The 27,973-nt window shown below is 40.0% G+C and overlaps 2 protein-coding genes across 2 annotated transcripts; both read left to right on the top strand.

Annotated features, from left to right (window-relative positions):
• Positions 1-252: 252 nt before the first annotated feature.
• On the top strand, positions 253-9,747 carry LOC308370358 (galectin-4-like; the record flags this gene model as incomplete). Its single annotated transcript, XM_080845012.1, has 7 exons — positions 253-294; positions 432-520; positions 1,423-1,627; positions 5,467-5,580; positions 8,736-8,824; positions 9,281-9,446; positions 9,601-9,747. 7 exons carry the CDS (start codon positions 253-255, stop codon positions 9,745-9,747), a joined length of 852 nt encoding a protein of 283 aa, XP_080701138.1.
• A 3,812-nt stretch (positions 9,748-13,559) lies between these two features.
• Positions 13,560-27,383, top strand: mindy4b (MINDY family member 4B; the record flags this gene model as incomplete). The annotated part of the gene is made up of 12 exons (XM_080844284.1): positions 13,560-13,681; positions 13,850-13,874; positions 15,453-15,629; positions 16,549-16,668; positions 17,803-17,900; positions 18,076-18,241; positions 18,370-18,435; positions 18,604-18,674; positions 21,566-21,638; positions 26,233-26,409; positions 26,668-26,848; positions 27,241-27,383. The coding sequence occupies 12 exons, from the start codon at positions 13,560-13,562 to the stop codon at positions 27,381-27,383; spliced, it is 1,419 nt and encodes a 472-aa protein (XP_080700410.1).
• Positions 27,384-27,973: the final 590 nt, after the last annotated feature.

Here is a 27,973-nt window from a genome sequence, read left to right on the forward strand (position 1 = left end):
CACAAACGAAAGCAGACCCTGCTACACATTAAAGCCACACCCCACATTCACCTCTTTGTTGATGAGCCACTCCTGTACCATGCATTTCAAACATTTCTCCTGATAACACTGAGCAAATAATGGAAGTTTCCTGTACCTTGCACTGGAGAGGGCATAATTCCCCACCCTTCATTGTGCACATATAAATGAAAAATGCATCGACACCGTGCTCTCTTCTCATTCACCCTGCCTTTGGATTCTCAGCGTGCCACCATGTTTACAGCTCCTCCAGGATACCAGCCCATCTATGGCCCCGTGAGTTCATCCTGCCATCTCTCATCCTATGATGAAAAATACATTGTGTTGCAGTGTTACAGTCATCTCTCTCCGATGTTGGTGCACTGGAAAATAACATTTGCAGAACTTATTTTGCATTGTTGTGCACTTTTTAGAGCGTCCCTTACACGGGACCTATTTTTGGAGGTCTAAGGGCAGGAATGTCTCTGTACATCCAGGGATCAATTCCTCATCATATAACAAGGTAACCTCTTTCTATACCCATGTACTGTATATCTGGTTGCAATGTTACAGCACCCAGAGCTATTACTTATATATCTAGGGATAGATTGTGAAACCTGTAAATGATCTGGGTACAGTATGGATTTTGATTATAAGAGGGGAAAAGGTGTATGCGTTTGGTAAATATATCCATGTACGAAAGGGGGAAAACATGAACATGAAAGGTTTATAAGATAGGTACAAATATTTTGTATGAGAGATTAAAATAGTTTGTAAAGTGATAACGAGGCAAAAACTGAATATAAGAGGTAAAGAGAATTGAAGGAACACATTGAATGAAAACCTAGTATGTGAAAGGTGAAAGCAGGACCTACGAGATGAGGTGTAAGTGAGAAGTAATGTGCAAATTATTACGGGCAGTTCACCCATTTGGGACTGGGACATAGAGGTTTGTTGAGGAGAGAAATGAATCACAATCTGTTGCTGATTAATCATGTGGCTGAGGAGCATGTGCGGGGGACTTTACTTTGCTCAGACTGAACTTACAAGTTAAATACACATTGGTTAGCTGTTTTATTTTTATTCTCAAGGCTATTCTTCAGTGAATCCGTTAGGCGGGGCTCAGCACCATTAATAGTTCCCCCAAGTACACAATAAAAAGTAACATTGAGACAACCGCTGAGTTGGCTACTTGGGTGTCCAATGGAAACATGAGAATATGATGAGCTAGATGTTCCATTACACTGGTCTGACTGCTCTGGCCTTTAATAAGGATTGATGCACAAATATAGGCTTCCAAGTGCTGCTTCTTAAAATAGTAAAATACTTAAATAGTATTAGTAGTAGTAGCAGTAGTAGTAGTAATCGCAGGTGGAACAGCAGTATTAACAACATATTCACAACAGTTTTCATTCTTATTCCAAGATTTGCAGTCAACTTGCAATGTGGTGAGTTTGATGGCTGTGACATAGCACTTCACTTCAATCCCCGATTTGATGGCTGGGATAAGGTGGTCTTCAACACATTCCAGAATGGGGAGTGGGAAGACCAGGATAAGATCCATGAGATGCCCTTCTCTAAAGGAGAAGCCTTTGAAATGGTCATTGCAGTCACCCCTGAAGGCTACCAGGTAAGTCACCATACAAGCGAACACATTCTAATCAAAATCATTTATTGTTTTCTGAGGGATGGCTTGTTGTGCCATTTTTTAGTACTGCGCTTTAATCCTTCATTGATCTGTACATTTTAATCACAGGTAAATTATATTGACCAAGGTACCTGCTATAAAACAAATGACATGGTGGAAGGATTACTAATATAGAGATAAACAACAATAACATTGAATTATAACCTATAGTAGGCATGAGAGCAGTGGTGGTCCGTCAGGGCCTTCAAGGCCTTCTCTGCTGGCCTAAACATCATCAGAAAATAAATGTAATAAATACATTTAATTTTAATATTTTCTTTTCATAAATATGTATTCAATTATTCCTCATAGTCCATTATCTTCATTTCATAGCTTCCAGCGTTGTTAATTTATGTTAGAGCTTTCATCCAATCATATTTCAGCTATCATGTGTTGCCACGCTCCGAGAAACCTTCCCCGAGAACAGAATTCTTCCCTGAGGCCTTCAGAATTCACATTGAAGGCCCGTGTACATCTGATTGGTTTTCACAACTGGCTGTTTCAGTTCATTTAAGTTGAATGAACTGAAACAGACAGTTGTGACAACCAATCAGATTTCGAGTTGGCGACACTGGGCCTTCTAGAAGGCCCGGAAGATTTCTTTCCTCGCGTTGAACGTGACACGTAAACGTCCTTTGATTGGATACTGAGGCAGACCGGTGCAGTGCTTCAGTGCTCAGTTTAGCTGGCTAATGCGAAAACGGAAAACGACGTACATCGGTTTCAATGCTTATTATGCTAGTTGTTTCAATTGGTAAGACTAAATATAATTACATTAACCAACTCAAATAAACTAGTTTACACCAACTTGATAATTCCAGTTTTTGATACAATTACAACGCCATTTTCAAGGCGGAACTTTCAAGAAAAACTGGATATCGTGAGGATGGGAAGTTTAATGAAACTGCTTTGCAGGTGGGACAATGCGATGTTTAGTGGACAAACTTGTTTAAGCTCTCATAGGCTACTTTCGGTAGACTTAATAAAACTTTGTAGACTAATCCCTGAAAATCGCCTTTTATTTTTAAGTTGTGACAGTAATATCCAAGCGATCATATAACTGAGAGTTTACTACTCTCAATGTATTGTTAATACGGGTGTATTGATTTTAAATGCTCCGGAAATATTAATAAAGTCTGTTGTACTCGACTATGTTAAGGTGATGCAATGCTCACTTATACTGCCTTTCTGTATAAATATAATGGTTCGAGAGCCTAGGCGTCATAATGATAGTATTAGGAGGTGGATTCACTCAGTTTAACATCGTGTAGGACATCGCTGAAGGCCCAGTCGTGAAATGCACGGACCGCCACTGCATGAGAGGCACAAACACAATTGTACATTACTTTAATTATTATTGTTTCCATGAACTGAAAAGTAATGACAGTAGTCAACTGATGATATGCTAACCATGCCCTGCCGTATTTACAGGCAATGGGATACATTCATGAAACCTCCTGAATTTCTTTGTCTGATTTTACTTTTGAATTGTATTTTATATGTATTTATTTGAATTTTATTTGTATTATTGTCATATTTATTATTTTTCTCTCTCAATTCACTGGTAAATAAACATATTGTTTTTGGCAAATAAAGTATTTTCATCTTAAGCAATAGATAAATCAATATTATATGAGGCAGTAATACAGGCATGTAACATTTACACCCTTGCTGTGGTACCAAAAGGTAGAAGTGGGAGGGGCAATAATAACATCTTTCTTTTGCATAGACCCACAGGTTTGAATGAAATGTGAATTAAACACGTATGTGTGTTGTTAGGCTTACTTTCATTGATCAGTTATTTTGTTGTATCTTTAAGTGAAACAGTCATGTAATCTTATGTTATAGAATGGTAGCTTAAAGGCACCCAGTGCAACTTTATGTAAACATTCAATGAAAAATAAACATTCAATTTCTAGTCTTTTTTACACATAGTAAGTTTCAATAACTCCATACCATTACATATCGACATTCAAGGAGCAAAGATGAGACGTCATTGTGTGGTGAGAACTGATAGAAAATCGTAAACAACAACAATCGCCGGTGGGGAGAAGCCATTTTTCTATTGACTGGAAGCCTGCTTTATTTATTGTAGGTTACAAAAAATAAAGAAAATGGCGGCGATTGTTGTTGTTATCGATTTTCTATCAGTTGTCACCACACAACGACGTCTCATCTTTGCTGCTTGAATGTCGGTATGTAATGGTATGGAGTTATTGAAACTTACTACGTGTATAAAAGACTAGAAATTGAATGTTTATTTTTAAGCCTCGAAAGTTGCACTGGGTGCCTTTAAAAGTGCACTATGAAGTATATTTTTGTAGATAACTGATTTTAATTTATATAAAATTGAATTAATTTGGTTAACATGCCCACGTGAAGAACAGATGAATGCACCTGTTGTTCCCATTAACCAGGGCCTCGTTTCCCGAACGCGCACTTAGCCTAAAAAGGACTTGAAATCGTTCGTAAGAGGAATCGTTGCAGACCGGTTTCCCGACGCGGCACTTAGCTTAAGTTTATCTTTCGTTGAGAAGAATTCTACGTGTGGTCAGGACCAGTAGTAACTTCACACTTAGCGATGCAATCCAGTAGTAACTTCACACTTAGCGATGCAATCCACCAGGGGCGTCGTTCGGCCTATTATAGAAGAAATCCAAACGATGTTTCTGTGTCATGAGAATGTCATTGTTTCACCTGCCTATTCCCATCAAAATAGAAATAAAGAATATTGAGTATTTGAAAATAAAGATTAGGCTATACAAAACTAGTGCAGTGCCCGTAGGAATTATGCATTCTGTAGTGTTAGCAGACGTAGAGCTGTTGGGTAGTGTAATGGCAAGACATATTTGCACTCCACATAGGTACAGGTTACACTGAAGTATTATTGTGATGCATGTTTCCTTTTCATTAAGAAATGTGTAAATGGTAGCCTTTTTGGAGAGTTACCAACAAATAAAGTTTGAGATTATGTAGTGGATGCAGTTGAATATAGATGTCAACGTTGCTGTCTAAACTATAAACTAAATGTCATAAAGAAAGAAATTATTTTAAATGAAGTTATGGTTGAAATAGGATCACTTCTTTATTGTAAGGGTAAGTGTAGGGTAAGAATGGTCATGCAGTTGGACTCAAATGTAGGTTAATTTTGTATTATGTATGTATGTATGTAGCCTACTGTACTGTATGACTTCGATGATGCTAGCTTTGACAGCCCACTCTCAGACAGATCGTAATAAATGTCCTTACAATGGGAACACAGTTTAAATACTCTGCTGGAGATGGCGTTACTATTCCCGCCCCGAATTCAGTGCACAGTGCACGTTCGATGCACGCATAGGCTAGCTAATTTCACAGCAATTAACGTAAACAGGTTAACCTGACGTAAACAGCTCCTAAGAGATACTTAAGAACTCGTGCACGTTGCGCTCGTGCACCTGACTTTAAGATGATGTTCGGGAAACGCTCGTAAGTAGAAAGTGTTATTGAGTCTACGATGTCGCCAAAATCCACGTAGGCCATTAAGATACGTCGTTATCGGGAAACGAGGCCCAGGCCATTTACTATGAAGTAAGAGCAGATCTTACAGCACAGCATGAACAAATTTCTCACTAAAACACCGATTATCAAGCTAGTTAGCCTTTCTCAGTACTAACTGTGTTGTTGGCATTTGCCAGGTAAGTCAATTGGCTTTTAGACAGTTAGCTCTCTGGTTTCAGTTTCAGTACCACTGCTGCTTTAACACAGGTGATGTATGTAGAGGCCTCTTGTTTCTTTTACAGATTAATGTGAACGGGAAGGAATTCTACATGTACAAACACCGCATGCCTCTAGACAGAGTGTCTGCTCTCCACATTGCTGGTGATGTGACAGTTCAGTCCATCAACATTATAGGGGTGAGTAATGATCACTGACATTTCCCACAATTCACTCTGTTAAAAGAATGATGATAGTGGTTAGGCTTATGAGTAAGTTATGCAAGCAAGTTGCAAACAGTGAAAAGGAGGCTGAATTTTGGAAGCAATGTTTGTTTCATCGGAAATGCACTGAAATGACATATTACACAAACATCACACATTGATGCTCTCAGTCTCAGCTATGTGAATGGTTTCTCATATAGGGCATGCAAGGTGGAATGGGAGGCATGGGTGTTAGTATAATGTGCATATGACTGTGAGCAAATACTCTTTCTTTTGATGTTTATTGCATCAATCCATTACATCAATGAGATTAATTTGCTTATGCATGACTTCAACATTCATTTCTTCCAGAGATTGTCTTTTTTAAATCATGTTGGGTCTTGCTATGTTACACATTTGAAGACTTAAAAACTGTATGAATCGCTCCTACTTTAGGGTATGCAAGGCGGAATGGGAGGCATGGGGGTAAGTACATTAATCTATAAGTCATAGTCTTCCGATCTTATTTCTTGAAATTGATAATTGATAACTGCTCAATTGATAATTGATTAAAACTAATTTACTGCTGCACAAAGGATCTACAGTGCACAGGTATAACATGAATATGCTCTGGAAATCATTTCAGGGGGGATATCCAGGGGGAGACAGTGGCATGGGCGTAAGTTCTCACACACTTTGTGTTTGTCTTGTTCTTGTTTAAGTGCAGTTTCTGTACACAAATGAAGCTGAACAAAACAAAAATAAAGGATTATTATAAGACCTTTTCCCCAACTACAAACACTGTATTGCACATGGCAGTAAATAATACTCAACTTCTTACACTAGGGTGGATATCCTGGAGGTGGAATGGGGGTAAGTATATATGGGACCCCTACTTCCATCTTGTGTTATAGTGTATATATATTATATATATTATATTATTGGGTCAATACACATACCAACAACTATAATAATAATAATAATAATATTAACTTTCTATAGTCAAGCAGTCGACACACAATGCTTTAACATACTCCACCTGTATGAGGGATTTCAGTTCAGTACAGTGCTCTGCTTTGTAGCCTGAATGGCAAAGTAGCACAGTGGCAATGTTGAATATTAAAATGATCAAGAAAAAAAAAAGAACAGACACTGTATTGCACTAGATTACTCCTGGAAGTCAAGAGTGCCATATTGAAATAAGAGCGCATTTAGCTCTCTGCCTTTATGCAAAAAAATCGGTGAGCACAGCACACCTTCACACAGATCTCCGTATGCTCATGTGAAATGATCCTGCTTTCATATAGATTTCCATATACTTGCTTACTTCACTTACGTAAACATTCACTTATCCTTGCACCGCCATCTTCACACTTGAAGAGCTGGATTTATCTGTAACTGGCAGTGAGTGACATCGTGCCTACTGGCATAACATGATCAAAAAGCCATCGTGTCACATAACTTTATAACTCCATTGACGTGCCATTCAGGAGTCTTACATTAGCATAGGCCGCTGTTAATGACTTCTGAAAGGCACAGCGCAAGTTGTAGCTCAGACATGCAGGGGAGTGTGCAGGAAAATGAGATTAAGTGATTTTTTGCAGGTCTTAACGTAGTCAGCTGGTGAGGATGGGTTTTAATGGCCTTTAGTTATTTAACCCCTGTGATTTTTACAATCTACTGTACTGTATGTGTGTGCGGAAGCATGTCACTTACACATGCCATTCTTTTGAGTCTGTTAAGAAACTCCATTGTTTACACGTTTTTTGATCAGATCATTTAACACAATTAGCATATGGAATATTTCAATCAGAAAAGCCTCACATTCGAACAAAGTCACTGTAGGCCTTTCCATTTGTCTGATTAAAATAATGTTCGCCTTTAAGTGCTCTCTAGATTTATACTAATTCAAGGTCTTATCCATATGGCAGATTTGCCATAAATTTTATGGTTTCACGTTCACGGGACGTCGCATTTCACCTGAACGTCCGACTTGAGGATGGGGTAGTTGTTCGGAACAGTCAAATTGGTTACAATGAAGTGTTCCACCTTTGTTATCTGACAGTTTTTTTTAAAGAGAATATAAATATCTATGGATACATTTGGTAAATCAAGTGCACACCTAAATAAGGACACACATAGAAGCAGGTAGGTCAGGTGTAAGTGTACTGATAGGATGGTAGTTGGGTGCAAAATATGTTTCAGGGTGGGGGAACCCTCTCAACACAAATAATGTTTTGGTCTTTTATATCTTTTATGCTTTTTTTAAGTGTAACATAGCATGCTTCCTCAGAGCATCATCAAAACTGTTTCAGCCTAATCAGTATTTTGGAGTGTAATTCTGTGCTAGGATAACTTTTGGTTTAAAACTGAATACATCTAGCTTGACACTTACAACAGTAGGATATAAGTCTAACAATAATTTCATAAAGGAACACTTGTTTTGTCTTGTTCCTTTCAAGTGCAGTTTCTGTACACAAATGAAGATGAACAAAACTGATTATGATAAGATGATACCTTTTCCCCAACAACATACACTGTATTGCACACGAAAGTAAATAATTTAAACTTCCTACACTAGGGTGGATATCCTGGAGCAGGAGGCGGGGTAAGTAAATTTGTGTATATACACTATGTTGAATATATCAGAAAGCAATGCTGTGTTGATGCTAACACTGTGCTCTCTTCAAACAACGCCAGGGATGCTATCCAGGTGGAGGCATGGGAGTAAGTCCAGTGTAACCACTTTTTGTAGTATATATTATATAATGTGTCTGCAAATTGCAATGGTCACTGCATCATTTTGCAAAATGACAGATTAGCCTTACCTGGCTTCCACACCTGGCTTGTGCTGCTAGATTCTCCCATAATTATATTCCGATCTTTTCAGCAGGGAGGTGGTTACCCGGGAGGGAATCTGCCGGTAAGCATTGTTGTGTGTGGAAATTAGGTGAGAACTGCTAACGTTCATTATGATATGAAATGGCCTTAGGAACTCATTTCATGTTTTTTCCCCTCCTAGATTATGGGTTTGCAACCCATCTACAACCCTGTGAGTAACAAAGCAATACCAGTAAAATGAGGTTTTTCTAAATGCACAAGACGAACTGCTTTCACAAACTCCTTAATCATTGCATTGCACACCTTTTCAGCCTATGCCATACTCTGGCATGGTCCCTGGAGGAATGTCTCCAAAAAGGACCATCATCATTAAGGGCATGCTACCCTATGGAGCCAACAGGTCAGTTGGCCTTTTTCAGGACTGTTGCCATGTTGTGAGAATATTAGGGTTTTTTGGGATATGTAAAATTAATGCAATGTGTCTGTGTCGCAATGATTTTGGAAAATGAGATTAAGTGATTTTTTGCAGGTCTTAACGTAGTCAGCTGGTGAGGATGGGTTTTAATGGCCTTTAGTTATTTAACCCCTGTGATTTTTACAATCTACTGTACTGTATGTGTGTGCGGAAGCATGTCACTTACACATGCCATTCTTTTGAGTCTGTTAAGAAACTCCATTGTTTACACTTTTTTTGATCGGATCATTTAACACAATTAGCATATGGAATATTTCAATCAGAAAAGCCTCACATTCGAACACAGTCACTGTAGGCCTTTCCATTTGTCTGATTAAAATAATGTTCGCCTTTAAGTGCTCTCTGGATTTATACTAATTCAAGGTCTTATCCATATGGCAGATTTGCCATAAATTTTATGGTTTCACGTTCACGGGACGTCGCATTTCACCTGAACGTCCGACTTGAGGATGGGATAGTTGTTCGGAACAGTCAAATTGGAGGCGACTGGGGCCAGGAGGAGCGAGAGCTCAGTTTCAACCCTTTCCAGGAGGGCCAATACTTTGATGTGAGTGATGAGTGATGGTTATACCTTTGTTCAATTTTTCAAATTTTGCAGCATTATTACACCTCGTTTAAGGACAATACATCATGCACTGAGTGTTTTGGCACTTTGAAAATCTGTCTTGTTTTCTCAATGGTTTCACTGTGTTACCCCATAGATCTCCATACGCTGTGGTAACCAGAGATTCAAGGTGTTTGTCAATGGGCAGCATTTGTGTAACTTCTTCCATCGTGTTCAGCCCTTCACACAAATTGATCTACTTGAAATCGAGGGAGACTCGCAGCTTTCCTACATACACTTCTGATACCAGCATCCAGTCGACCTACCATCAGTAACAAGGTCACATGACATGGTACCAAGATTTAGCCCTGTTTTGCATCTAAACTACTGAATTTTAAATGAATTCCCTGAACTCAAAGGAATTAACATGTAGATTACTATATGTTGTCTCTTTCACAGAAAAGATGTACGGTGTACACAATAAACAGTAAATAAAAGTAATACATAATTTGTTCTGTATTATTATTTTGTTTAAGCAGTTTGGTTTATGGGTATTTTTTTTTAAAGCTTTTTTTTAAATCAGGATATTCACATAGTGGAGCCACTTGTCTCAATGCAGAAAAAGTTAATAACACACTCATTAATATCGTACATGACACTGTTGCACCACATCCACAACTCTGAAGAGGCAGCCAAGGCTAGTAAGAGCAGCCCCTTTGGTAGTATCCTTTGGCAAAGCAGCAGCAAGGCCTTCCCCCTGATCTGGCATGGCAACACCAGAGATCCTCACCATGTGTTGGTCATGGCAGGATATCTGATCTGAATTTTGGAGGTAATAGCAGGCAGAGGTGAATTTTGGAATGTCCCCTCCATCTTGGACATCTCAACTTAAATGAGTGACTGTGTTGCTCATCACATTGTTAATTTGGTGGTGAAGCAATAGACACACAGGGCCATCTTTTCATTGACGGGCAACTGTCAACGAGCAAAGTAAGTAACAAACTAATTCTGCCGTGCATTGACTACTTTTAATAACCTGGCAAAAACATTATGCTAAATACCATGAGAAAGATCCTGAGCCCAAAAATGGGTGGGTTACCCCAAAGCACCCACACTCCACACGATAACTTTGAACTTTGCCCGTTGCTTGTTGCTTTGCTCATTGCCCTGTCAATAAAATGAGGGCCTATGTGTGTAAATTCAAGAATTTAAAAAGTATTCTGTCTAGATGTAGATTCTCCTTTTCATGATTCTTCTTTTGCTTACAAACTTTGTATTCTCATTACTAGGTGATGTTGGCAAAGTCAGTAGACACAACAAAATTATCCTGATTTAACTTAGTTAGAGTCTCACTCAGTGAGGGCTTAATTTTATTTGGCTATTTATCACAGAGCCATACAACCACTCTGTCAGACTCATCCTCCTTACCTTCACCACGCACAGCCTCAACATCCTGCTGATACACCTGGCTAGATTTCAGTCTCCCTTCCAGGAGGCCGAAGAATCTGACCTGACCAATCTCCTGTACTGCCTTGCCAGCTTTTGTCTTGTGTGGTTTCTTTTTCTTTCTACCTGAAGCCGCTTCCCCCCCTGGACGACATCAGAAACTGGGCTATTAGTGCTCATCAAAGCGAGCCCAGGATTCCTTTTGTCTGTGCTGAAAGAAGAAGGAACATCTGACCCTCTTAAGCCTTATCTCTTATATGTCCCCACATTTCCAAATGGCCACAGAACAAAACCTAGGAACATTGCCTGTAGCCTCAGTGGGTAAACTATCTTAAAATGTCAGACGGTGGGGGGCAGATTGGGTGGGTGGATGGAGAGAGATGAGGTCAGGTGTGTTGACATTGTGCATCTTGTTAACGGCAATGTTAAGTGACAGCTCAGTGTCAGTGTTTAAAATGGCTGCTGAAAAGGATCAAATGATTTACTTTTGCCTCTACTATCACACTGAAAAATATTATGGAGCAGGTTTTACTATTAAGGAATATTTACTTAAGGAATATTTGTATTTGATTTTTCTCTTAATTTAATTCTTTATGGATGTTGATTGAATTTCACAATGTGAATTCTGGAAAAATTGAAAGAAAGAAAGAATGTGTGTGTGTTCATTCTCCCTAGTTCCGCGTGCATGTGTGTGTACAGTCATGTGAGATCAGACAAAGAAACTAGCCATTATGAAGCGCAAAATTTGAGTTTTCTCTGTATGTGTGGCTATGTTTAAGACCATAGTATGGGTAATCTGTGTGATTATGATGCCAAGTTAAGAGAGGAAAATTGTTGGTAAGGCATGCAAGATCCTATATCTCTGGGGAGCGTAACTAACATTAACATAAGCGAAGCCAGTTACTTAATAACCTAAGCATGAAAATATATGAAGAGTCATCATCAGTGAACAAATCAAATCAGCAAATGAACACTGCAATAGCAAAAGTTAAACAGTCCATTGCTTAGCCATGCAAATGACTATGCTAGGTTAGCTAGATGTACGCCCAGTTACTATATTGAATTATTCCTTGGGGGAAAGGGTTTTCTGATGTTTGTTGAGCCAGGCTGAAGAGTTTGTGGGAAAACTATGTTGCTCTTATAACTGAAGTGATATTCACTTTCAGTGGTTTGGGGTTTGTCTCAGTTGATGACAACACAGAGCACAATGGACAGGTGCTCCTCCCACAAGCAAAGAAATTTACCCTGGAAAAATGTTTGGTACCCATTATCCCTCATGCATATTCATCAGAGATAAGATTTAAAAACCCAGCATTGCTCTGATGCTCTGATGCGCAATCTGGCATTTCAAGGGCTCCAAGGCCCCCCAGTATACCTTGTCTTTTATGCTTTCTGCAACTCCTTAGAGAACTTTTTTGTCCAGGTATTGCAACAGGACTCTCAGATCACAGTAAGTCTGATTTTATCTCTGTATTATGGAAACTTTCATGTTGTAGCATGAGTATGTGTGACCTGCCAAGATTTAACACAATTGTAAAAAAAAAAATAATAATAATAATTAAATCTCTGAAGTGCCTTCAATACTTCTTGTCTCCATGCCAACAGTTTAAAGTGTATGGACCCTAATTGTATTGACGGTCAACAAGGAATTAATGAGCAAAATCCTTCCCCCATGAACTGAAACTGTTGTGTAGTGTGTGGTATTGCAGTGTCCCACCATGTTTGCCCTTAGGATCTTTCCCATAGTATCAAATTAGCAAAATTATTCTGGCAAATTATTAAATTAGCTTTAGTCCATGTACAGCAGACTTGTTGCTCATAGCTCTGCTGGCTGCCAATCATTGAAATTAGGGCCATATGTGTAGGAGGGAACTGATGGGGTTTAGCCTGTGAACAATGCATACAATGTGTAACAGAGAGAATCCTTTATTAGAAGAAAGAAAAGGGAAAGGAAGGGCAATTACAAGCTTAGGGTAAATTCCTTACCATGTAAAGGACAGCAAAAAAATTGGTTTAAAATATATTTAGTAATAATACATTCTTGCACATACAGACTGCAGAGCGACATTGGTAAAGACATCTCACCTTTTGCCCTGTATAGTTTTAAATTAGAGAAAAACATAAAACATACTGCATGCCTAAGGATAAGGTATAAGAAAAGATTAGTCATAAATGACAAAAGTATACAAACAGAAAAGGACTGCAGTATACAAGTCTACAGAGAATCATAACAGAAACCACGCTAAACGTTGTAATATATATAAAAGTCTGAACTAGTTTAGTCCACACGTAATGTTTCACAAAACCTTGTTTATGCGGTTGACAACGGCATGATCTGATTTGACAGTGCCTGATGTATTCAGAGTATTCTAGAGAGTAAACTTACTACAGTGAGTGACTATCCATTTCGGTTTGTAAACATAGCGATTTATGTGCTTGAAACTCCATATTCGTTTTGAGCCAATATGGCAAATTCCTGCATAGTGGTGACAAAACAAAACAAAACAGAGTTACAATGCGGATCAGTTGGGTCAACCAGTAAACAGCAAGCTTACGTTTCAACAATCCCTCTTCGTTACACAGTCTTCCACAACAAACGGTATTTTGTCTGAGACATGAAACGCTGATTGTTGAGTAGAACAACCTTAACACCAAGCTAATTTCATGTAGATGGAAAAAGATACGGACAACACAGACATACACAAACGAAAAGATGTCAATTCTGAATTGGAGGACATTCTTCGTCATATAGCAGACCTGGACAGTTGGAGAGCGCTCTTCAACGCGCGAGGGTAAAGTGTTAGACCAGAAACATTGTTTTGCTCACTGCAGTTACTGTAACGTAATTAATTGCACGTCACTTGTGATTTTGGTTTAACCTTTGAAATGTCAAACATTTATTCTCAACCATGTATAGTGGTTCAATCAACCCATTCACATAAAGTATATTTGCGTCTTAGGTTGGAATTGAAAACCTTTGCTAAGGTAAGTCAGAATTTTATCCCTCACATTTTTAATGCCACCCTGCCGAGTAGCTGCGTAATGTCCTTCCTGCTTAGGATAAATTAATCATAACATTATCAGGTGTCATTGACTGTATCCGACACAGTTGTGTCAGAAACAGTTGTGTTAGAGATGACCATTGGTGTGTTTTTTCTCTCACCCATTGAGTGGTTACCCATTTGCTCACTGACATAGAACCTGATATGTGTAAGTGCTGTTTGGGTCCAGAGAGGAATAGGAGGTGTGTTGTTTTGCATCTCTGTGTGTGAGAGAGAGAAAGAGAGAGAGAGAGAGAGAGAGAGAGAGAGAGAGAGAGAGAGAGAGAGAGAGAGAGAGAGAGAGAGAGAGTGTGTGTGTGTTTGTGTGTGTCTATGTATGTGTGTGTCTGACAACTAGCCAGCTCCATGTTTTAGAGTTTGCGTTTGAGAGTTAGTGAGGCGTCTTCGATCCTGTAATGACAGACTACCAAGCGATTCTGCAGACCATTAGAGCTTTGAAGCCCACCAGGCTAGGATACATTGAACTCCTTCAGGAAGAGGTGAATAAGAATCAGGATGTGAGTAGTAAAGGATTCTACATAGAAACTTCCTCATCAAGGGGCATTTGCATGAAATGACAGACTTTTTTCTTTTTTTATAGATTAAAGTGGTTCATTAAATAACTTATTTACGGAAGGGGTTTTAATACGTTTTCTAAGAGTGCAATGCACTTCTTACTTATCCCCCACTGATATTTGTGTAAGACCATAGTGTATGCTGTGTTTAAAAGAAATACTGTTTTGATGGATTCTGGTGGGAGTGGATCTTATCTGTTTGTAAATTTTGCAAAACATTTGACATCTGAGCAGTCTGACTTTGTATATATATAATCTGTATGTAAGTGGTGATATACATGTAAAGCAAACTGCATTCACCTACATTTAGCATTCAGGTTTCTGCTCTCATGTATTTCCCTCATTTTCTGATAGCCATATTAATCATCAAGGGTATGAAATTGCTTATTTAGTGTCCACTAGATTCTCGTCTGGTTTGTCTGATCATCCTTATTCTCTCAAATCAAGATACACAATATAAAAAAATATTTCTTTCTTTCACTTAAAGTCTAAGTATACCCCCAGCTCTGAGCCTGACCCCCCACTGCATAATTTTGAAAAAATGCTTAAGAGGTGCAAAGGCTGGACGGGGAGGGGCTGAGGAATCAATATGTACAAACCATACAGATCTATGTCACCATTGCCCTTTCATGATTCTAAACAGTACATAGCGTGTTGGGCATTTTCAACCCAGAAAAACGCAGATTTTTACAAGAATAGTAGTTTGGTCATTATTAATATGGTCAATAGTCATATTGTTTAGTTTACAGCTAAAACATATACAAATTTAAGTGTACACTTACACTTCATACCAACTTCACACAGGGTGAGATGAGAAGAACTTTCATTTGGAGGGGGCTCACAGTTTTCATCTAATTATACAGGTTTTCCCTTATTTATGTCACTGTTTCCAGTGTATAAAGGTTGACAGCCCTGCTCTCTTCCTAACTCTGTTTCCTCCCCTCCAGAGGCCACCTGAGCGTTATAATGCAGAGGAGGATGCAGAGGATGTTTCCGGATCTGCATCTGCCACTAAGCCTTTGCGTCCTCAGGCCCACCAGCTCACAGTGCCGTATTCTATCCCCCGAGCATTGGCTGTGCATCCAAGTCTGGGAGGAAAGCCTGTGTCCCCAGAGCTTGCTGTGGTGAGTCCTGCAACATGAGCTGGATATCTGATACCAGACTCCAGACCAATGCTACACTCTCACTGTGAGTCATTGTTAGAACAGATATGGACATTTATGTGCTCCTGTGGGTGTTTGGCTGTGCGTTGTGTTTGTTTTCATGCACATACATCTGTGTCTCTGTAACAGTTTGGGGGATAATGTGTGTGTGCGTGTGTGTGTGTGCGAGTGTGTGTGTGTGTGTGTGTGTGTGTGTGTGTGTGTGTGTGTGTGTGTGTGTGTGTGTGTGTGTGTGTGTGTGTGTGTGTGTGTGTGTGTGTGTGTGTGTGTGTCTCAACCCTCAATCCAAGAGCTAAACACCTGGCATTATGCAGCCCCTTCATTTATTCATGAATCTCTTAAGCATCGGAGTTAAGCATTGACTTAGTGAGTGTATTGTAGGGAAAACAAAGCTTTTAATGCTTACCTAACAGCTGATTGTAGTATTTAAGTGCTTGTTGCATGTGCTGTTGCCTTTCTGCTCATTTGTGTCTGTGCCTATGTTTGTTGCTATGAATGTGTATGTATTTTCTCTTGAGGATTATATTTTCTGTAGTTAAAAGCATCAGTAAACAGTTTTTTTTTTTTTAAATTGAGGTATGTGTTTCTAGATAGCTAGGTTTTGTAACAACTTCAAATGTATGTTGATAGTAAACGTTCATGTGAAGGGCAGATAAAAACACCTGTCGTTCCCATAGCCACCCAAGCTATCCACTGTGTGGGTGTGTTCTCCAGGACAGAGATCCTGCAAACATTTTAATAAAGCTTTTACTGACAGTCAGTGGGCAGGCATGGTCATATGCTTCATTCAAAACAACAAAATTGGTAAAGCTTTTGGTTTTGTTGTTTGTTTGTTTGTTTGTTTGTTTGTTTGTTTGTTTGTTTGTTTCCTAACATGCAGAGTCTTAGGAAGACTTTGTTTGGCAATGTGTTTCATATCTTCAACTACGAGTGGAAGAAATCTTGCTTCAAATTCAGAGAGCCCTACTCAGCTCTGTCATATGCTTTGGAGGCTGAACGGGTAAGCAGGCATAGGTGTCAGACGAGTGGTTTGTGTTCAGACCTGAAACAAAAGTCAGAAGGGTTTGAGGCTCACAACAAAGTGTAAGACATGCCCATGGGTAACCAGGTTAGCCATAAGGAACAGGACAGCCTGTTATATTTATGTTTATAACACGGGTAGATGGAATTATAACACGGGTAGATGGAATCCACCATTCTGAGAGTGAGTTCCGGGGTGTGCTATATTCAACGGTATAGTAACTGTACGACCTGTTTTCATCTAACTGAGCGTTCCAAATCAGTGCGCACTCAAAAGAAAATATCTAACCAAGATGGCGGCGTGTTGTGGCTAATGTAGTGGGGAATGTTTCATGTGAATTAAGCTATCTACATGACTTTTTATATGTCTAAATTGACTCGGTTAGTTGTTTCTGTGCTACACGAATGTTGCAGAGTATTGTAAGTCTTTACTGAAAGTCTCGAATATTATTTGTAGGTGACTGCAAACGCTTAGACCAAAACCCCATTGAAACACACGTAGCTTTTGTGCTAGGCTTACAGACGTGAAGTTCCCAATGCTATTTGTCTGTTGCATAGCAACAGCCACACAAAGGGGGACTATTTTCTCTTGGCTACTGAAATGCGATACACAATGTTTGGTGACTAGAACTTTTTTGTGCTGAAAGGCAGCTTAGTGTTTATAATTTAATTTGACTTAATATTTATACAGTCGCTGGCAACCGTGTTATAAAAGCAATAAGGTACTCGAGTCAGTACGGTATCGTCAATAATGTACTTGTTCGAGGGTTTGCCGGCCTTCCGCTGCGCGTCAGGCCTAACAACTCCCTCGAACAAGTACATTATTGACGATACCGTACTGCCTCTCGAACCTTATTGCTTAAATATAATTGGCCATTGTTCTGACTAACCCACTGCCTCATCAAGCAGGTTCCGTGGGGGGAAAACTACCATAATCATTGCCCATGACTACTGAGAAAACCATGTTTGATGTGCACAGTGTAATACAATTTGTTCATATTTTCAGCAATAAACTTTACCAATAAATAAGCTTTGGTAATGGTGATAGTCATTGCCTTATGTGTTTACTCCAATATTGACATGTAAGGATGTGAAGAGACTGTTTCTCTTACAGGGTGGCGCCCGAGCAATTCAGATGGTGGTCCAGGCAAACATAATCAAATATCTCCTGTTTTCACGGAAAGACGATTCTGTTGGTTATGGCATGCAGAGGTGAGATGACCAATCCAAATCTCTGAAGGCCCACTGTGCGAGTGCAGGCACATGTGTGTTTTGTTTTCTGGTTTACTTCAATAGCGTACAGTGTGGTAGACACATTTCTAACAACATTGTCATGCCTTGCCCCTTTCTCTATACATTCCACACATCATCTCTCTGTGTGTCTCAGTCTGGAAGAGGTTGATGAGAAAGAGCAGGAGCATGCTCTGGCTTCAGCTCTGGCAGATATATTGTGGACAGCCGGAGATGAACAGGCTGCCACTGTCACCCTGGTAACATCGGAACGCTGTTTCACTCCAGTCTTGGACTACAAATCTGACAGTTTCACAGAGAGGGTACTGACACTTCAACCTCTCACATTTCTGTTCTTCTCACCACATTTGGAGAGCTTTCAAAGGTGTGCCAGTCAGTTGCAGTGCTCTAGGATCTAGGAAGCGTCAGTTTCGTTTGCTCTTTTCTGCAGCTACAGCTCTTCAACTTTCCTAGAAAAGAAGACACTCAAAGGTTCATCTATGAGCATATTCAATGTGTGAGTTGATTTGAATGCCATCTCTGATATAGCATTTCACATAAATATAGATTTTTTGTTTGTTTATAATCTTCCTGTTCTGTGTGCATAGTACATCAAGTATAGATCATTTATAGATAACAATATAGATAATTTTGTTAGAGACCTTGTTTCGTTTACACCTTGCAGTTTAAAGAGGAGGGAAGCCATGGAGTCATCCTCTTTCTCTACAGCCTGATTTTGTCCAGGACTATTGATAGGTAGGTGTCATTGTTTGTTTTTTTGTATGCTAAGTTTCATGATTTAGTTTGTTTACTTCCTTGGTTGCCATTTGTTTTTGGGGCAAACAGGTTTCGTTAACTTAAGATAATATAACGACCAAAACCTACCCATCCGATACAGTTTAGGCTACAATTGCAAGTTTGCAACAAAATTATTCTAATTTGGAATCAAAAGTTTGTTAAATTGTTCTGCTCAGGAACTATACATGTGGGTAGAAGCTATTGGTTTGTCCAATCTTGTACCAAAGGGCAAATGTTGACTTTGGTGTCCAAGGGTATGTGTCATTTGAGTCACATTACGCCAAAGACATGAGCCTAGCATATGTAAATAAGTAAATAAGTTCACTTGCACGCTTCTCCAGTGACTATCCAAAAACACAGCAAACCTTAATGATGATAAACTCTTACCTTTGTATGGTCCACTGAAAGTTATCCACAAATCACACATTGGGGTCCACTGTTATTTCAGTAATAGCATAATGTAGACTGCTAAGCATGATGAACTCGATAGCTAGAAATAGCCTGACCAGAGTTGCTATTGTCAGAAATTTTACATACAATCTGACTCAGGGGGACTAACCTCTCTTCATCACTGAGAGCCTGCACTTTTTTATTTCCCTTCCCTGTTAGCTCCTCTAACTGTTTTTGAGATAGCTGATGACAACCTTCTTCATCTTGCTTTTTGATCTGTGCTTGGCCCTTTTGATGAAGTTCAACATGGTGTCTGACAGAACGAATGATGGGTCCATGTATTCAAGTAGACCTCTTCCTGAATGATACTCTCAACAACTGATCAGTTTCAGGAGTCGCCAGAGGTCTATTTGCTTGTCTATGTATGTCATTGGTTTCTCATCATCTCCTAGTTTCTCGATGGTCAGTGTGGAAGGATAAATGTTCATTTTAGATGTTTCTGTCAGTGCCTTCCAGTCCACTGGTCTGAATCGGGTCCAGAACATGGGTCAAGAAATGTTTCCGCTTCTGTGTGTTTGGGTCTCCTGATTATTCCCAAACATTTATCATCTACCCCTTCCATTGCTTCATCCTCCTCTTCATCAGGTTGGTATCCCTGCTCTCTGCTCTTTCATTCCGCCCCTATCCCTCTCAGCCCTTCATCTTTTGACAAAGGGTGCTTCTTCTGGAAGAGGACACACAGGTGACTGGACTCTGTCCTGATTGCTCTCTTGTGGTCCAGATGGGGGAGCTGGGGGCGCTCAGGCCTTCTTCCCATCTCTTCATTGTTACTTCTTTGAACTTTCTTACCCTTTCATTGTTTTCTCTTACTACAGCTCATGTTTCTTTTCTTCTCTTCCCTTATCTTGTTCGAATTCTACTCCCACTTCTATGTCTCCTGAGAACTGCCCTGGAGCCATTTCTTCCTTTTTCTTCTTTTGGGCTTCCTCTTTCATTTTAGTATCTTCAAGTGCTTTTTTAACTTTCTTTCTCCTCTTGATCCCTTCTTCTAGTTCCCTTTTTAAAAGTTTCAGCACTTCTTCCTCAATTCTTTCTTTGTTCTCACGATCTTTGCTTATGCCCTTGGGTTTGTGTTCTCTTATCTTTACTTGCTGTGTTTGCAGCACGAACGGGTCCAAGGACCCTTCTTTCGGCCACTTTGTTTGGTCTTTCCGTTCTCTTCTGCCACTTTTTGCTACACCGTCTGATACCCTCCTCAGCTGCGGGTTTCACTTAGTGACCTTCTCTATTGGGGTTTCACTTAGTGACCTTTTCTTTTGGGGTTTCACTTAGTGACCTTTTCTTTTGGGGTTTCACTTAGTGAATGTCTCTATTGGGGTTTCACTTAGTGACCTTCTCGATTGGGGTTTCACTTAGTGACCTTCTCGATTGGGGTTTCACTTAGTAACCTTCTCTTTTGGGGTTTTACTTAGTGACCTTCTCTTTTGGGGTTAAGTGGCCCTGTGTTTGTCCTGCCTGTACTGGCATCTCTATGGCTGTTGGTCCGTCTGCTATAATCAGATGAGCCTGCGCAATAAGGAGAGAAAGGTTTTTTTGTGATCGCGCAGACTCAAAATCGGCCAACATAAAGCCTGCTCCAGGGTCGACACCAGCCCAACCACCGGATGAGATTCAGACGACCTCCTGCCTGGCCTCCACAGGGGTTCCACCTTTACCGCCGGCCTCCCGCCTTCACCACACCACGCCTTCACTCCAGCTTCCAAAGGGGTTCCGTCTTTAACGCAAGCCTGGCTTCCTATGGGCTTCTATCTCCTGACCGGTCCCATGAGGGGTTCTTTATTTGGCAGCAGCCCCATCTGTCTGCCCTGCCTCCGGGTTGTCCACTTGAGCAGTCCTGCCGGTCTGTTCTGCTGCAGTGCCATCATTGTGTCTTTGTCTCTGCCCCTCACCTTATTCTGTTTATCTCATTTACTAGATTTGTATATTTTTGCTTTGATTTCACCTGCCCCTCATTGTGTTTAACCAATGATGTTTCCCCTGTTTGGTTCCCCTTGTGAATTTAAGCCCATCGCCCTGTCCTTGGTCTATCATTGATCGTTGTTTGTGTTAAAATCATGCTGTGATCCATGTCTCTAATCTGTCTCAAATTGTATCTTTCTTCTGGCACATAGCTTTGGCTAAATCCTTATTGAGGATTGTTTGTAACGTGACTTTATATATGTGTGTGTGTCATAAAATCCATCAAATAATCCATAAATGTATAAATTAAAGGGTTTCAGAAGAATAATGCCTGTGGTATCTGAATATCTGTATAAGACACCGGGCATTCAATTCTATTTAACAACATGCATGTGTGTGTCATCGCCTTCCAGCTCAGGGCCAAAAGTAGTTGCATACCCTGCCTGTCCTGATGCAGAAAACATTTGCCACTAACCTCATATTCAATCTCCTTTAATAAGGTTGAGGGAAGACCTGGATAAAACCACCACTCATCTACTACAGCAAAGCTTGGGGAACTTCGTATGTCGACAGGTAAGAAAAATGTATAACTGTTGTAGTTCTGTATTACTGTAATATATTAGCCTAGCCCTAGGCTATCATGAAGTAATTAAATATAAATTATGTAACATGGCCAGCAAAGGGATTGTTTTGGATCCTTTGGGGAGAATCGTTCTTCAAGTAAGTACAATTTGTTGTTATCACATAAAAAAGAAATTCCTCCGGATTACAAATAATGATGTAACAAGTCATGACAAACACACACTATTCCCAGTGGTTTCGTCTTATAGGATCAATTGAAACCTCAGCGCTTTTTCTTCAGTCAGCAGCTAATCATATGCCAACATACAAACATTATGATAGGATAAACAAACTAACAAACCAACACTGTCAATGTAATATCCCCACATGTTAGATAAGTCCATTTAGTTAGAGGGAGAGCTTAGTATTTGTTGAATTGGCACCAACTCTGATGAAGCTGGCACTAAGTCTGTAAATAATTGACATTGCAAACAAATTTGAAGCTGACAGACAATTAAAACTGTTGTAGCTAGCTAGCAGTTCAGTGTTATGCTTCACAGAATTGCCTCAGATGCCAATTTGTTGGTGCTGAAGATAAAGCATTACTAAAGAAAATAATCTGATTATAAGAAGTCATGATAAGGACCAATTTGGAAACTTGGATGCAAGATGCCAGAGGCTCAAGCTCAAGCTACACTCAAGCTTTTGAGCTAGCTGATAGCAGGTAAATCTTAAATGTCAACTAATGGGCTTCCTATTACTTCAAAAGTGGTATTTTGAGAGAGGCTGGGCTGATGCATCCCGCTTAACATGCTAACTAGTAGATATCTTACAGGAAAACAGTAAATAGGTATTTTTGACATTATGCCAAAACTGTTATTTTTTTTCACATTCTGTGGATAGATTTACTTAATTTTTGAACGTTTTACACTAACATTCTTTGCATATAGCACCTTTAAACAATTAAATTATTGTGTAGATTATGTACACTTGGCAGAAGTGGTTCATTCAGTAACCATGTAAATTAATGACAGATTCATTAAAAACTGTAATTCTCTGTATTCTCTGTATGTTGGAACAGTGCTAAACCTCAATCTACTTTACATTAATGATACAAAAATATATAATTTTCTTAAAGGGCCTTACATACATATTTTATATATTATATATTTACATATATGTACAGGATAAGATGTGAAGAGAGAGCATTCAAGTATTGTAGAACAGTTTAGTGGCTAAACAGTGTGCTCGTAAGGTTACCAAGGTTAAATAGCGTAATGGAACAGAAAACTGTGTTGATGGTGGCAATTATTTACATTGCAGGGAAAGTAAGCAGATAGATAGAGTTCGAGACCAGTACCATAAAGTGATTGAGTTTTATCTGATCCAATCCACACCCTTGAGTTCTCCATAGTTTTGGTTTTCCCTTGGCTAACCCTCCACAATCCACACATCAACTGCTCAACCAGTTTGGTGATTGAGTCAGGGCCTCAGTGTTGCTTTATCTGCATCCTCTCTAGTTCCAAGCCCTCTTCTCCCAAGATCTCTAGCCTTCCGAGTCGTCCAGAGTCCCTCCATCTTATCTAGACCTGAAGGATTATTCTGTTTAAAAAAGGGCTGTATCACTTCCTCCCCATCACCCTTTGAACCTTTTTAAGAGGGATCCTGGTCAAGGGAATGGACCACCTAAGTTTTTTGTGCCAACCCCAGCTCGGTCTAAGGTTTTGCAGTGGGGGCATTATTTACAACTCAGCAGCCATCTGGGGGCAGCTAGAACCCTTGTTCCCTGAAAGGACAGTTTTGGTGGCCTTAAATGGAAGCAGTTGTCCGCTCTTTTGTTGCTGACTTCTTTACTTGCGCTCAGAACAAGGCTTCTAGGATGCGCCCTCCAGGTCTGCTACCTCCTCTGCCCATTCCAAAATGTCCCTGGTTTCAGATTAGTGGCCTTCCCCCATCACAGGGCAATACAGTCATTTTGATGCCGGTTGATCCGTTTTCTACGGCTAGCCGTTTCCTAAGAGAGGTCCTGTGTGAGCATGTATTCAGGGTTTATGGTGTACCACAGGATGTTGTTTCAGATTGGGGCCCCCAGTTCTCCTCCCGGTTTTGGCAAGCCTTCTGTAGGCTCATTGGGGCAACTGTAAGTCTCTCCTCTGGATTCCATCCAGAATCTAATGGCCAAATGGAAAGGGTAAACCAGGATCTCGAGACAACTTTACGATGCCTGACTTCCACCAACCCACCAACTTGGAGCAAGTATGTTATTTGGGCTGAATATACACATAACTCTGCACTGTTCTTCTACAAGCTTATCTCCCTTTGAGGGGTAATTGTATCAACCTCCCTTGTTCCAAGTGCAGGAGGCTGAGGTGGGAGTCCCTTCAGCAGAGACATTTGCCTGGTTTACAAGCAAATCTGGAGGAAGGTGCGTTTAGCCCTACAGCGAGTTGCCAAGCAGCAGCAGCTGCAGGCCAACCACAGATACAGACCCGCTCCACCCCTACGGCCTGATCAGAGGGTTTGGCTTTCTGCCAGGGATCTGCCCCTGCGTGTGGAATCACACAAACTGTCACCTCGTCTCGTCGTTCTTGCCTTGTTTGAGGGGCTTGTTTGTGTTGACTGGGAGGGGTATGACCCCGAGGAGCGGTTTTGGGTCCCGGACAGAAACATCATGGACCCAGGAGTGAAACAGGATCTTCATCAAAAACATCAAGACCGGCTAAGACGAAGCGTCAGGAGATGTTCCAAGGGGGGATCCTGTTTGGTTCTGGGGTCACCGGCTGTCTCTTTACCTAACACAAGAGGGAGCCACTGGGACTTAAGCCTAGATCTATCTAAACTAATGTACACTTAACTAGTACACCTGGGACCAATTATACTGTATGTGCTTAAAAGCCCCATTGTTGTTCTCTGGCTTCACTCAGTCCTGAGGAAGTCACCTAGTGAGTACCTTGTTCTTAAGAGTGTTCGTATTTTTAGTGTTTGCCTCAAGTTTGGGGGATTATTTGCTTTCTTCTTCTTTTTTTTTTCTTGACTTTCTTGCCAATTTTTGGAGACTGAGCTATTGTTTGTTCAAATTGCCTTATTTCTTGTAATAAAGAAAAAAAATGAACAGAATGATGGCTGAACAATGAAGCCATCTTGATTGTGGGCGTCCTCCTAACGGTCCTAAATAAGTTCCATCTCAGATTTGAAAGTACTAAGGACATTACTCTAGCCTCTGATGGCCAATCCAAGTGCCACCTACCCCACACTGTGTCTCTCAATTCCACCTCCTGCTTACCTCTCCATCAATAAGCAGGATGTCAACAGGTTGTTCAGAGGACAAAAGGGGAGAAAAGCTCCATGCCCAGATCTTGTCTCACCATCCATTCCTAAAGCATTGCTATGATCAATTAGCACCAGTTCCACCAATTGCTGGAACTCCCCCAAAATACTCAACAACACATTACAGCACCAAATGACTACAGACCAGTCTCCCTGACCAATGTCTGTAGTTATGAAAGTTTTGCAATGCCTGGTCCCAGCCCACCTGAGAGCTATCACAAACATGTCAGATATCTGGACCATCCATAGTGGAGTACCACAAGGTGTTCCCTCACCCCTTCTCTTCACTACAATAATGGATGCCTCTCCAGTGAGCTGACTGTGAAGATCCTGAAGCTTGCAGATGACAACACTGTGGTTGGTCTCATAACTGACAGGGATGAGTGATTACTAGATCTCCCATCCACAGTATTGCAGACACTAAATGGGACAAATGTTAGTCTCTCTACCAAAGTATGCTGTGACAAGCTGCACTGCCTAATTTATTAGATAATTCTTTGGTAGTGTTGAGGTAGTCAGATATTGTGCATATGATACAATTGATACAATTAGATCAAGTTCAGTTATAATTTCAAACCTATGTTTATGTGATTGGCTGAAATGGAAAGACCCATCTGATAGGCCACAGAGAATGCCTTGTAAAAAAAGAATTTGAGTCATGCCAGGAGGAGGTAAATAAATACTGTAAATGCTGGGATGTTCTCAAATGCGAAGCGGTTTGTAAATGCAGGGTTGTCAATCTTTAAACAAATATAATATTGGCAAAATATGATTTTTTTTTAAGAAAATTGCAAATGTTTTTATATACAGTACATATTTTATTTTATTTTAATATGTGAAATATTTGTGCCTTGTAAATGTGAATCACATTTATATGTGAATGATGAGACAAATCTGGCTCCACATATTCGTTCATGGAAAACGGGAAACTCGGACTGAGCCATCAAGAATTTCAGCCAATCGATATGTTGCTTCAGGAGCTAGGAGGGGAGTGGTGTAATTTGATTGGTTGTTGAGCTCAAATATCAACAACCTTTCACCAGAATCACAGACGCCATCTTAAAGAGGGAACTCTTTGCACTGACAGAAAAGCCTATGATTTTGTTTGTGGCATTGTATTTGTTCCTTGCATGCAGACTTTGTGCACTGCAAATGCACCCACAAAAATTGGGTCTATAATCTTTATAATGCTTATGTTTTGTCATTCTTAACTGGCGATGCTTCAACCAAGTGTGTTTCTTTCAGTGAGCTCTTTGTCCATCTATATGTCTTCCATCAGGCACTGCTCAACCTTTTGCTTACCGGGCGAGCCAGTCCTAATGTCTTCAATGGGACCCTGTTATATGATGAAAATGGTGACCTGTTGGAGCACCCTCTTCATGGGGTCCTGGCTCGCAGTGATGTTGGGTATCTGCACTGGAGCCGAGAGCAGGTTAAACAAGGAAAACTGCCAGCGGTAAGCTCATAAATGACTACACATAACAACCACTCAAACAAACTGTAATAATACGTTTATTTCAGCTTGAATATCCAACATCTGGTTAACCTCATTTTGATGAATTTGAGTCTTTCTATTGTTTGTTTGTTTAAACAGGCCGAAACATTGTATGAATTTAGATTAATATTCACCCTCTAAGTTTGAACAATTTGTAGCAATGATTCAGCCATGGTTCAATTTCTCTCTGTTGTGGCTGCCTGCTGTGTCCTTTGGCAGGTTGGCAGCATGCTGAAGACGCCCAAACTCCCTGTCTGGGTATGCAGCATCAATGACACCTACAGCATTATTTTCAGTCCACATCCCTCACTACTCTCTGACTGGAAGATGGAACATCTCTTCAACCTGTATTTCTACAATGGCCAGTCCACCCAGACTTGTACTGCTCTTCTGACCATAGGTACATTATCATAAAGATCGGGTACAACTGTCTCAATACACTGTTTTCCGACTCTATAAAGAGGATTTATTATTGTATCAGCTATCTGTGGAAAATGTACAATTCAAGCACTAGCAAAGACGGTTTTACATGTCAGTGGAAATCAGTACTGTTGGTTTCTTAACATTAACGTATGATTAGACATTAGAGGTTTAATAGTCAAGTGTGAGTTTGTTTTTGTGTAATGTGTTTTCCTGTATGGGTTAAATTCTTTCTTATTTTTACAGGGATGGGGAGGTGGGTATAATTAAAGTGCCCTTTGTTTTGTTGTTATGTGCTTTCAAAGCTTTTCACTATTACATAAAGTCACCCTTCTAATCAGGCTGTATTTGGAACTTACACTTTTCCTCCAGATACCCATTCACATCACTGGGAGGTGGAGAAAAGGGATGTCCAGGGGGATCCTGAAAAGAGATTCCCGTCTGTTGAGATGACAATCCGTACTAAATGGGAAGGGGCAGCCATTGACTGGAATGGGATAGGGCCTTTCTACTGACAAGGCTATGGCTTCGGTGCTGGTCCTTATTCATCGCAAAGAATATGAAACAAGCTACATAAAACTGCATGCCATTACATGTGGTACCAAAGCATGTCAATATTTTTTTGTAATTATATTCACAGACATGTTTGTCGTTGTATTTCACCTGGCTCTGACTTTAAAAGTATGCACCAATTGAACAAGAAAATTGGCCAGACAAAATTTGGTGTTACATTTTTTTTTTAGCAAAAACAGTGCTGCAGCTGTAACTGTTTTTGCATGCAACAGTTTATTTGCAACTACAAACTTTTTTAAGTTTGTGGTAAATCTTTTTTCAGTGCAAAATATTATTTTTTATTTGCACTCAAAGAGAAACAAGTACAACTATCAAGGTATTTGTGAATGTTATTGATGGTAATGTCTTAAAGATACAGTCCATGATTCTATTTGCATCACCCTCGTTGTCAAATTCAACAAATTACTCTTCACGGCCCACTAGCTGTCTGTTTAATCTTTGCGACAAACAAAAAATATCTGGTGTTTGTACACAGTCCTGGTTCTCTAAATGGGAAACAAACATAACAATCCCGGCCAATCAAACGGTGCTT

Source organism: Sprattus sprattus (genome assembly GCF_963457725.1).
Source record: "Sprattus sprattus genome assembly, chromosome: 9".
Lineage (NCBI taxonomy): Eukaryota > Metazoa > Chordata > Actinopteri > Clupeiformes > Clupeidae > Sprattus > Sprattus sprattus.